Below are 13,202 nucleotides of genomic sequence, written 5' to 3'. Positions count from 1 at the left end.
TCCTGTGAGCAAGCACGCCACCCATCTTGCACAAAGCTTTTTCATTTGCAATTCTTCGTGTAAAATATATTCCACACGTTCTTTTAAAATGCCTATAGTCTTAGCAATTTTACGCACTTTGACTCGCCGATCATCTGATACCATATCGTGCACTTGATCAATGATTTCTGGTGTTGTTACACTTTTTGGATGTCCTTCATGTGGATCATCTTCAAAGTTGGTACGGCCACATTCAGCCCATTTCTTAATTGTTGAAAACGAAGGAGAAGAGTGCCCATAAACTTTCATGAACTTCGAATGAATTTATTTTGCCATTAAACCTTCTTTTACAAAGAATTTTATAACCGCACAATACTCAATTTGATCCATTTCAAGGGATACAGACAACACTTTTGCTTCAGACAGCTGTAGAAAACAAACTACTTGATAGAATGACTTGCAATTTCACAATGATACTTATGACAGATGTACCAACTTATAAAAAAAAAAAATCTTTCTGATAGTTGCCATCTATGGTCAAGGCTGAGAACTTTTCACACCACCCCCATACATCGTAACTCAAGGACTGACTGTATTCCACTCTATTTGTATTTTGACCTATCTAATAAAATATAATGTTATTATGATCCTATTTAGCGCCATTTCAGCTATTGCTCCATATTCTAGGAATGTTTCCTTAGCACTAACTGTGGTATTACATTATTCCCATGTTAGTGAAACAAGTGTATACATATAGTACTTTGAAAAGGCAAATAATACAAAAAGATATAAGATGATTCATTAATGTGCTGTGCTGTGTTCAGAATGTGTGAAATATCTTCATACTAAATTTAGATGGTTTGTAAGGTCGACTGTATACTTTCTTTCTTTCCCATTTTATTTTTATTTATTTTTTCTATTATTTATTTTATTATTTATTTATATAAAATGTGCCTTCCACGAGACATGTTTTGATAACCAGATCTAATTTACTTTATTTTTATTTCTTTGCTTTCTTTCAGTCACAGTCCATTTAGGCAACATAAAACAAAAGATAAACATGAAATTGATAGAATGACCCTTACAATGGTGAGTAATTGCATCATTTTTGTATGATTTCCATTACTTAATTTTTTACTCCATTTCAAATGCTTGGGAGTCATTATTTAGTTTACATATCCTGAGATGTTGAACTCCATTAAATTGTTTTTCAATTTATCCATTAAAACTCTGTTGAATTGCAAAATTAACTTTTATGCTGAAATATTAAAATCATGTGAATTTAAATTGGAAGGATTCATTCTTAATTATTATTAATATATAACAGTATTTATATGTGGAAAATTAAAATGAGAAAATGTTACTTGATTATCTAAATACACTAATTGATTTATGTGTGGGGGAGTAAATGGCAATGCTTTTGATTTGGAAAGTCCTGGATTGATATCCTATTTAGAATGCATCTTTCTTATGTGTAAGGAAAATACATCCCAGATGAGATGTGATCTTTGTGATTGATCTTGAAATCTTCAATGAATACATCTGCTTGTTTACTTTAAATGCAAAGCATAAAAGTTTACATCATACCTTGCAATGAAATTGAAATTCTTCATATATTCATAAAAGATCTTATAATCTGAAATATAAAATATTATGCTCTGATTTAGAATTTGTGGATCTGTAGTCTGTGTTTGACGGAAAGAAGTATTTGTATATTGGTGATGGATTGCGTCACCCGAACATGCTGAAGCGCAAATTCAGAAAAACTTAAACTTAATTGGGGTGGAAGCAGGTGAGTTTATGTGAAGGCACCCATGAGACGAGTGAGTCTAAGAATGACCAAGTGCAGAATCTAGTCTCTCAAACAAAAATATTGAATATGGCAGTCAATACAGGAAGTTAGGGTACTTAGGGTCTGAAGAGATGCTTCACTTTCTATATACTAATGTTAGAAGTATCTGGAACAAGAGGGAGAAATTTTTGGTATTGGTTAGTGCACCAAAAAATTATAGCCATTAGTGAAGCTTTGCTAACTTCAGATGATGTAGTTGCAGAAAGAGAATGTAAAAGGTTTAGTATTTTCAGGGAGGATAGAGATTATAAAAAAAGGGGGGGGGGGCAGTATACTGCTGATGATAGTGGCTGTTTATTTGAGGCAGTCTGGCATGAGATCAAGGCCAATCAGACAAAATAGATGGTTGCTGGTGGTGGTGGTGGTGGTGGAGGGGGGGGGGGATGTTCCAGGGATGAGCTAGAAGACATGCATCAGCAAATTAGTACAATGAGTGCAGGTCAAGTGATTATTATGGGGGGGGGGCTTCAACTATGGAGATACAGATTGGAAGGAAGAAAGATCACATGGCAGAAAGGAAATGGAATTTATACCTATTACTTGAAGCAGTATATGATGAGAGGACTAGAGAGTGTGAAGCATTGGACCTGGTCAAGAATTGGTTGCCACATTGCCTCTGATTGGCAAAAGTGACCATGCAGTCTTGATTTGGGAGATTGTAAAACATGAATATTCTTTCAAGAAGGGATATATGTGGAACTACAGGGCAGGTGATTATGACATGCTTAGGAGGAAGCTTGAATCTGTGCCATGCATAAAACACTGCGAGGGAAGGATGTTAGTAGTGCATGGGAGATAGTGAAGGGGCATCTAAAGGAAGCAATATTAAATTGTATACCTAAGGTAAAGAGGGTTAATCAAGTAGGAGTTAGATGGATGAGTAATATCATTAAGCATGAGCTGCAGAAGAAGAAGAAAATGCTGGGAACAGTACAAGACTCAGGCAAGAAAGGAGACCAGCATGGCAAAGAAGACAAATCAGATTATGAGAAGAGTCTAGCCGAGCAGGCTAAAGGAATTCCCAAAGAGTTGTTTTGTTGTGCGGCAAGTAAGAGGAAGAATTACAGTGGTACCTCAACTTACGAACTTAATTCATTCCTGACCGCGATTCGTATCTCGAAAAGTATGTTTTTCGAAACCCAATTTTCCATTTTATCTTATAGGAAATCAATTAATCCGTTCCCAGATTCAAAAATTTTTTAAAAAATTCAAAAAATAAAAAACTATTCTCAACTAAATGAAAAAAATGCAAAGAAATGGAGAAGGAGCATTTTTACACTATAAATATGCATTTTGTATACCATTGCATATTAATTTTTATTTATGAAATCTTTAGTTTTACATGATTGGTATGGAAATCATCTTCTATTTAATTGTAAAAAAAATCAATTTTCTTGTGACTGGTTTTGTGGTTCAGGATTTTTCGATTTGTTGTCATCAGTAAGGGAGGTTTAAAAAACCTATCCAACATTGACTGAATCTGTCATTTCCTTAACACCCTTCTAAAGTGATTAATGACATTGTCTTTGAAGATATTGGTGGCTCTAGAAACAACACATATGGATGCCACTTGTTAACCAATTTTTGCAATTCGCCCCAATGCTTCAAGATTTTTTTTACGTCACTTGTTGGAATTGTTCCCTTTTTGTTGCTGTCTTCTTCGTTCTCTGAAGACATTTGCTTTTCCTCCTCATCCCTTTCTTTTTTCCTACTCTCTTCTTAACTCCTGTAGCTCTTTGGTGGTCAACTCAACGTTGTGCTTCTCTACGTCTGCTTCATCAACTTCTAAATGCATGGTCTTGCCCAGGGAGACAACTGTATCTACGATGTCAATTATGCTTTCAGGTCCTTCCAATGCAGTTCCTCGGACACAGTTGGGCCATAACTTTTTCCAGGCTGATTTTAGAGTTCTCACAGAAACATCTTCCTATGCTTGACTAATAAGACACAGACAATGAAGTGATTCTTCCAGAATTCCCTGAGGGTTAATTCTGTGTCAGTGATAACTTCGAAACATCTTTGGAAAAAAGCTTTGGTATAAAGCTTTTTGAAGTTGGAAATAACATATTGATTCATTGGTTGTGGGAGTGGTGTGGTTAGGAGGCAATCAAAATCCTAGAGTTGGTTTACCACTCTAGGATTTTCAGAGTGGTACACCAACAGAGGTTTTATCTTCAGGTTCGCCACTGGCATTGGCACAAAAAAGCAAAGTTAGTCTGTCTTTCATTGGCTTGTATCCTGGCAATGCCATTTCCTCCTTAGTGATGAACATTGTCTTAGGCATTTTCTTCCAGAAAAGCCCAGTTTCATCACAGTTGAAAACTTGTTCTGGTCTGTAACTTTCTGACTCCATCAGTTTCTTCTGAAATTCCTTCTTGAACCTTTCATCAGCTTCTTTGTCAGCATCAGTGCCTTCTCCATGTCTAACAACACTATGAATACCGGTTCTATACTTGAATTTCGAAAACCATCCTTTGCTAGCTTTAAACTCTTTGCAGATGTCTTTGCTACTGCTAGTGGATGGCAAGTTCTGCGAAAGATCTTTGTAAATAGTTTGAGCTTGTAAATAGATCGTGTTTTTGAGATATACTATCTCCTTTGACCACATCCAGTTCTTTATGAAAATCTTCTTTCTTCATGATTGTAGCTGTGGTGGATTTGGACAAGTCATACTGCTTGCACAGATCACTTTACCTGACTCCTTTCTCATATTTTTCCACAATCTCTTTCTTAATTTCTATTGTGATTTTCTTCTTCTCTTCTTTCTTTGTTTTTTTTTTGGCCCCATGTTGAAAATAATACGCTGATCGGTGAAATGATGCTTATCTGGTAGATTATTCAGAAAATAAACGTGAAGCTACAATAAAACACGTCACTTATAAAAAGAAATACATACAGTATACATAATAAATACAAATCTAAAAAAATCTCACGAAGTGTATTGTTTGTTTACACAAATACTGAAATAGATACAAAAAAGCAAATACGTGCAGCATTCGTCATATTTCAGATAAATACGACGTAGTAACAACAATCGTTACACTAGAGATGGTTCAGTGTGTGCTCATTTAAACATGCATAAAAAAGTTTAAAAAAAAGTATAATGTAAAACAAGCTTTAGTTTATTTGAAAAGAAAAGCATCATGGTTTGTATCTAGATGTCAAAATGGGATATGAAAAAAGTTTGTATGTCAAGTGGTTCGTAAGTCGAGGTACCACTGTACTATCGAAGATTAACCTTATTGAGAACTGATGTTATGAGGTAACAGAAGCAGATAAAATAGTTCAGTTACTGTTGTGACATATATGAAAGAGATTGATGTGGAAACAGGTGGATGAATTGGAGGTTCTTAGGATATTGCAGAATCTCAAATACAGCTGTGGGATTAGACAGGATATCAGCTTGGGTGCAAGAATGTGCAAGAGAATTGGCAATGCCTCTGACTAGGCTCTTTAGTTTACATCTCAGCTCTAGTAGAGTTTCAAGGGATAAGAAAAAGGACAAAATCATTCCCTTGCATAAGGGTGCTTTTAAGACTTCAGTATCAAATTATATACCAATCAGTATATCAGGTGGTGGTAAAAGTACTGAAAAGTTGGTTAAATGCAGAATTCAAGAATGGGTAGATAAGAATATGATACTGAAATAAATAACTTTTTATAATAGAGTAACAGCTGAATTGGATAAAGGAAATGGCTACAGCGATTCTGATGGATTTTGCAAAGGCACTTCACAGAATATCACAGAATATCACTCTGTTATGCAAATTAGAACAAATGGGAATGTATATTACATTAGTTATGTGGATAAGAGGGTGGTTGCTGGACAGATATCAAAAGGTGATATATGGAGGGGCAGAATCAACACAAAAACAGGTGACTAGTGGTGTGCCACAAGGTTCATTGCTAGGCCACTATTGTTTAAGTTCTATATAAATTATATAGGAATTTATATAACCTGAAAGGAAATATTCAGCTGTTTGCTGATAATGCAAAATTAGGGTTGAGTAATAGTTAATCAAGGTGATGTGGAGAGCGCTTTGCAGGACAATTTAAATAGCTGTCAGTATGGGAAAAAGATAATGGTATCAATTTAATGTCAAGAAATGTTAAGTTATGCATTTTGGGATAAATAGATTACAAACTGTGCACCACATTGATGGAACTGTACTGTAAGAAATAGATGAAGCTAGAGATTTAGGGATGGTGGTAGACAGAGAGTTCAAGTTTAGAGGACATATCGCTAAGGTTGCTAAAGTACCTCATAAAAGTACTTGGCTATTGAAGAACACACTGACAAGTAGAAATAAGAAAGTGTTATTCCACTTTATAAGGCCTAGTCTCCTGGGTTTCTTGTGGATGAGGAAGCTGTGGAGAAGATTCATACGTGATGAGTACTTAGTGGTCTGTGGATTGCAGAAGTTGGTTGATAGGAGAAAAATGATAGAAACATTTAAATTATCTAAAAGATTTTATAGGATTGATGCAGGAGAAATGTTTCAGCAGTTGGCTAGAGGGGCCAGAACAAGAGGTCATCGTTTGAAGTTGAATGAAGGTATGGTTAGGAGGGCTGTGAGGACTAGATTTTTTGCTTGGGGAGTTGTGAATGAGTAGAATGGGGTGCTTTGTCTGTTAGTAGGTTCAAGGGGCAGTATGATAGATTGTGTGAATTGTTGTCTCCCATGATGAGTCTTTAAATTCCATGGAGGTGCCTGTACAATAATAATAATGATGATGCATATTTATTCCATCATAAGACTGTTATCCTAACAGCAGATTGTGGAATGTTTTTATACTGATCATAGTGGTTTCTCACATTTGGTTTCACAGAGGGCAGGGATTTTTCTCCTTTGACTCAGTTTTTTCCTCCTATGAAAGCAGTAGAGTAGACAGAGATGCACATATAGCAGAGTATGAAGATACAATTAACATCTCTAACAATGCCTAAAAGTTAATATAAACCAGATTTCTTGGTCACGGGTTGATAGGCATATATGAAAGGAAATGGGATGCGATATATATAAACTTAAGAGAATACTCTCATTGTCTATCACAACCTCATAATCCCGTCAACGTTTTTCTTCAAAATTTTATTTTATTTCTCAGTATTTTAGTACTTGTCAGCTGTAACAATTTTGCCTTCTAAATCGCTAATCACTGGGAGTTTTTCCTGCTAACTTATTTTACTAATCTCCTCCACATAACATATCAGATTATCTCTTCTTACATATTCTTGATTGTGATAACATCATGTTACTTTTCTGATTATCATCATCAGATTCCTTGTATGTACCTTTAAAGAATGTATATGATATAATGTACTACAGGAAAATATTTGCATTATTACTAACTTCCTATTGATTATTTTTCTCCAAATTAATCTGTTATTTTTCAGGACTCCAGTGTTATCAGATCTTATAGTCTTTTTCTGTTTGTTTGTTTTTTTTCTTCTCTAAAAACACTGTTTTGCTAACTTCCCATTACCCATTTTGTTTAACTTACCACATCACCTGATATTAGCTCTGCTTACACATTCCTTCCTAATATATTCATTTTTAATAGGATTTTACCATTGATGGCATCTGTTCACTGTCCTGAGTTTTTCTCAGAACTCTAATAATAGAAATTTCCAGTCTGAACAGTGCTCTGACTAATTTTCTCTATTACATAAATATTTATTCTGTTATTTATTTCCATATTTAATTTTACTTGTTTTTATAGGTTCTCGATTATGGATGCAGCTAATGATTTCAATATTCCTGCCTATTTTCATAGTCTTGTCTCTTTTTTTATGCTGATTTTATACCAAATTTGTTATAGCACGTATTAAGTTAAGGAATCTTGCAGACTTGTACTAGATTAATTTCAGAGTATAACATCATCTGAATAAAGTAAAAATTTGAGTTGAATATCTCCAATTTTGATATCAGGTCTAGTGCCACTTTCCTATGTAATGCAATCCATATAGATGATGAATAACTCTGCTATTTGTTCATGTCCTCTGTCTACTGTACCTCTTCCACGAGAGGAAAAAACTGAATGAAAATTCTCATTGATGCTTGTGAAAAGTACTCTTCGCAGGATTGCTGCAGTCATCACAGTGAAAGAAGGTCCTGTATTTTATTAAGGTGGGTGCCATGGCTGTTTGTTCCTTACACTATGGTGTCTGTTGACTTCTTTCCAAGCAGTATATATGAACTTCCTGTTTCCATTCCCCTACTCACTCTTGTATTCTGAACCAGTATAAAGATATCACTGTCATTAGTGTTATAAATCAATATGACTTCTCTTATTTCATATATGTTCTCTTTGTGTGTGAATTTATATACATGTTTTTATGAGGATACATAAAATGTGTCCATAATGACCAATGTATTAAGAGAATCGAGCAAGTACTTGTTATTATCCTTACCCATTTTCTAGAAATCTAATACCCTTTTTCTAGAAATTTTACCATAACATTTCTATAGACTTTTGAGTCATTTCCTACTCTCTTATTATTCTATGACAAAAATCAGTTTCACTTCTGTTTATGTGACTTGCTTTCTCTTATGATTTACAGATTGCTCCACTTCACTACTGTTACCTTCTATGATACCTTAGATTCAAATAAGTCTATTTCCCATTTTTAAATTTGTCCACATCACTCTGTTCAAAATTGCCTGTTTTCAAGAATTTATCTTTGTGTTTATTGTGGAATGTTATAGCTATTCCTGCCTTTTCTTGATCATTATTGCCTAAATAAATAAATCATCTTTAAATAGAAAAATCAGAACTTTTTTTAAATTGATTTCAACTAAAGATTACTTTAGTTGTTAATTTCACTAACACCAGTTATGTCTGTGTACTGATTTGTAATTTCTCTATTAGTTCCATCTCTTTTTCCTTGATGATGCATAAATGATATACTACAGTTGACCCTTGCACTGATTCATCAATAAAAACTAGAGTGGATTGTTTAACTGGGGCATTTCTCTGTATGGCTTAAACCATACATTCATCATGGTGATTTACCTTAAACAAAGGTCATTCTATGCTGGGGCATCACCCATTTAAATGAGCCTTCCCTGCTGTTTTCATCACAGTGTTAAGTGTGCATGAAAACAACAGGAGTTGATTCTCACTCCCAGCTTATCCTATTTCAGTCAATGTCCACTTGCATATCTACTATCAAGATGCATCCCTGGAAAGTGAGATGAATATTGGGTCAGCAGTACTTGTCATTTCTCTGCATGTGGACATCTCCCTGTTATCTAGCTTTGATCCTTGAGCATCTAATAAATTATGCATTAGGTTTTTGCAATATATGAAATTAGATGGGGGAATAAACTTCATCACCCGGTGTGAGACACCGCCCTGCTTATTGGAGGCCTGAAATTGCTTCAAAAAGAAATTGCTCCAATATATATAAAATTGTAAAAATATTTTAAAAAAATCCCTAGTCCACCAATGAGGCAAATGTACTTATAGGCTTACTAATAACCTTTCATGAGTGGGAACAATTGTCCTAATCTTAATAAAATAAAATAAAATAATTTCATGGCCATAAATTTGATCATTGCTTTAACATTATTAATATTATATTTGATTTGCCTAATTTCAATAAGCATAGTTCCAACTGATTTCCCGAACATAGAAAACAAGAGAAATACGTTATCTTGTTTTCTAATACTTCACATTTAATTTTGCGAGGGAAGCTATGGGATGATAGCTTCCATCACAACATCCCATAACAGAAAACTATAGTACCAGTAAACCCATTTAGTGACACTTTCAAATATTCCCTACTTCATTGCTATTTCATTTTGTGACAGCTTGCTAGTCAAGTTGGGGATAACCACAACTTATTCTCTAATGTTAGTTCCTTTTGTTTTTCATAACATCACCAAATAAAAATAAAACATATTTAACTTATGTGCAACTAACAGTAAGCTTCCAACCAATGCTGCATGTATGCCCATGTGTGGGAAACATCTTCTTCAAGAACCAGCAAACCAAAACATTTTGAAATTTCTGAAAAAAACAGCAAAATATCATTTATAATATTTCTGAATCTATGATTCATGTACATGTAGCTCCTTTCTGTGACTTTCAGTATAAAGTAATAAGCAAAACTTTATTCTATGGGACACACCCTATGATACGAAATGTTTTTTGGTTACAACTATTTTTAAATTAAGAAAGTATTAAAAATGTTAATGAAAGCAATCATAAATCAGTATCATTCCTACCTTTACTTTCTGAATTGATAGTAATATTTAGGTAGTTTCCTAGAGGTGAATAGTTTATTAAAATTGATGTAAAAGACAATGATAATGAATGAGTATGATACTGATCAAATAAATAAACCAATAACAAACAATAAAAACCAGAAAAAAATGTAATAAAATCGGTCAGACTAAAAAAAGTACATTATAAACAATAAGGGTGAACAAATCAGTTTACAGGATGAAATAAATCCATTACAGAGTCTTCAGAATTGAAAAGGTTATAGTGCACTATTTATTTGCTGTATCGGTGATCCACAATGTTTTGTTAGGTGAAAAGTTTTGCATACATATTCATGGTGCTACCGAACTCTGAGATAATGTAGAATGGTGGGCACCTCTATAGAGGTGCCCACCACTCTAATATCTATAGCCTCTGATATTCTTAATTTTATTTCATTTTTTTTTTTTTTTTTGAAAATTGATAATTGTCACTTTTTTCTATTTGGTGGATATGATTATATTCAACTGTATTTGCAGCTTGTTTTTTAGACAATATCAGGGATAGGTACACTGCAATTGTGGTAATGTTTGTATGAGTGGAAATCTAATCATAGATGTAATATAAATAGCATCAATTGAGTTGGCAGGGAATGTGATAAACTACATTGCAAGATGCAGAACTTCAGAGATTGTTTCTTTTCTGTAGTTTTTAGGTGATTCGATAATTTTGAATGAGTCATGGAGACAACCTTATAATCAAAATATTTAAACAGATGTTTTATAGCTTTCTTTATATTTTTTATGTATAGGAATTTGAAAATTTTACTATAGGGAATACTTATTTTATCTTGAGGAGTGGCAGCTCTTATTTTGGCTGTGAAGTTAACATAGTCTATTAATTCTTGAGGGTGAGCTTAGTTTAAGAAAATCTTCTTCAAAATAAGTAATTCCCCAATTTAAATTTTCAGGGACTGTTGTTTATTTATACGCATTAATGAATTGAGTGCGTATTGATTTTATATATATATATATATATATATATATAGTGTAGGGATGGTATGAATCAAAGTTTAATTCCCTACATCAGTTTGTTTATGACACATTTTTATACTGATATCATTCATGGATCTTGTGAGTGTTATGTTTAGAAAGTTTATGGAATTATTCTTTTGTATTCAATAGTGAAATGCAATCTATCACTAAAATTATTAAGGTATATTAATAATACAATGGATATTGTCAACATAATAGCCATAAAGATAAATGCCATATGGAAGCTTTGGGAGCAATAAATTTTCATGAGTATCGTGGATACCCATACAACAGGCATGTGTTAAAGAATGATGAGAGTATCTAGGTGGTGTCCCCTCCATGGGCATTTGCAGGAGGCTTAGGTTGTAAATTAAGATCTCTGAGGATCAATGTTTCCCAAATTTTGGGAAGTTTCCTGTAGCCATATTTATTTAAATTTGATTGCTTTCTGAATGCTGCTGCAGCTTCCAAAAATAGTCTGTCTGTTTTAAATTTGCTATGATGGAGAATGGTGGTTTTTGACCCAGAAGATCGTGTGAGTGATATCCAATACATGAATCTTCAAGACCATATTGACCATAGTTGCAATTGCAGATGTAGTTTTGTGTTCATCGAAACGGATAGTGGCTAATATACTTGTCTGTCCAAAGTAGCCAATTTTTAGCTATTTCTTCATACGATAAACTAGATATTTTTTAAATTTAATTTATTAAATTTTTTATGGATTGAGCAGGTTAGATTGCTCTCTAATAATGGACAGTTTGAAGAATCAGGATAAAGATACTGATTTTATTTCATGAAATCATCTTGCTATCTAAGATAAAAAAAAACATGATTTTTTTTCTTTCTCCCTGAGTAACTGGGAACAAAAACAAATCCAGCTAATATATGAATATGCAGAAAAAGTGGATCAAGTTTTATGAGCTTGAAAAAATACATTGAGTGCACATTCTATTTAATATATCTTTTGTGGCATAACATCAGATTCAGTACTTGACTTCCAAATACAAAATTGTTGCTAACAAGCAGTATCAACTTTCACTTTTTTGAATTGGGGGGGGGGAAAAAAAAAAAAAAAAAAAAAAAAAAAAAAAATTTCCATGCCTCTGAAAACTGTGGACAAGTGAATTTCACTTTTGTGGAAATTTTGCTAGAGGAAGTGTTTCAGATTTAATGAATATTCCATAAGATTGAAAACAGCTCTGCCTCTTATTAATAAATGATCCTTAGTTAGCCATTCAAGATTCATAGCTAAATTCTTAGCTTACATCCACCCACCACTTGAACATGGAAAGGTTTGGAGAAACTTGTGCTATCTTTCTTGGCATTCCAGATCTTTTGACTATGTCTGGCATCGAGGCTTGCTAAACAAATTGCCATCCTTTGGGTAGTCAGCTCTCTCTCTCTTTCTCTCTCTGGTTATTCTCTGCAAGTCATGATAGGCTTCCTCTCTTCAAGCTTCACTGTCAATGCAGGAGTGCCTAAAGCTCTGTCCTATCACTAACTCTCTTTCTCTTATACATAAATGATCTACTGTCAATCACCACTAATCCTATCCACAGCTTTGCAGGTAATAGTACTGTCCATTCATCCTACTCATTTGACAAATCATGCATCCCAGGCTTCCAAATCATCTACAAACAGTTCTTTAAATAGTGATGTACATACCATCCTTCAATGGGGTGAGTATAGTCTGGTTGCATTCAACACTACCAAACAGTCTTGCCTTTTTTTATTGCAAAAGTGATCTCAGCTTGCCTACCCTTACCCTCAGTAATGCACAAATCATCAGGCAAGATCAGATTTCTGTGCTTGATTAACATTTACTTCCAGTCTCTCCTGGTATAAGCACAACCACATCATTAACTACACTCAACCAACTCTTAACTATATACAAATCCCAAATTCACCTATGCTTAGAGAATACTGCTTACATGTTTGGAGTGTAAAATTCTAAAATTAAAACTTCCCTAGAAATTCTTGATGCTGTTCAGAGAAGAGCAATTTGACTCATAATGACCCTCTGTTACAGATTCACTATTCTACATGTAGTATATTCACTATTGTACATGTACTTCAATGGTCATTGCTCCACTGAATTGGCAACCATCATTCCTTCATCGGTTAAT

At 33.9% G+C, this 13,202-nt stretch overlaps 1 protein-coding gene across 1 annotated transcript in view; it reads left to right on the top strand.

The window, feature by feature from the left end:
• Positions 1-13,202, top strand: part of Gprk1 (G protein-coupled receptor kinase 1) — a 598,843-nt gene that overhangs the window by 417,625 nt on the left and 168,016 nt on the right. Inside the window, exon 14 of the mRNA XM_090400057.1 lies at positions 1,002-1,068. Coding sequence (XP_090256183.1) covers positions 1,002-1,068 — 67 coding nt within the window. The remainder of the gene's footprint in view (positions 1-1,001; positions 1,069-13,202) is intronic.

This window comes from Typopeltis vanoorti, chromosome 11 (assembly GCF_054136105.1).
Source record: "Typopeltis vanoorti isolate ZY-2024b chromosome 11, IOZ_Tvanoo_1.0, whole genome shotgun sequence".
In the NCBI taxonomy this organism is placed as follows: domain Eukaryota; kingdom Metazoa; phylum Arthropoda; class Arachnida; order Uropygi; family Thelyphonidae; genus Typopeltis; species Typopeltis vanoorti.
Note: the sequence above shows the minus strand (reverse complement) of the source record. Positions and strands in the feature narration are given on the sequence as shown.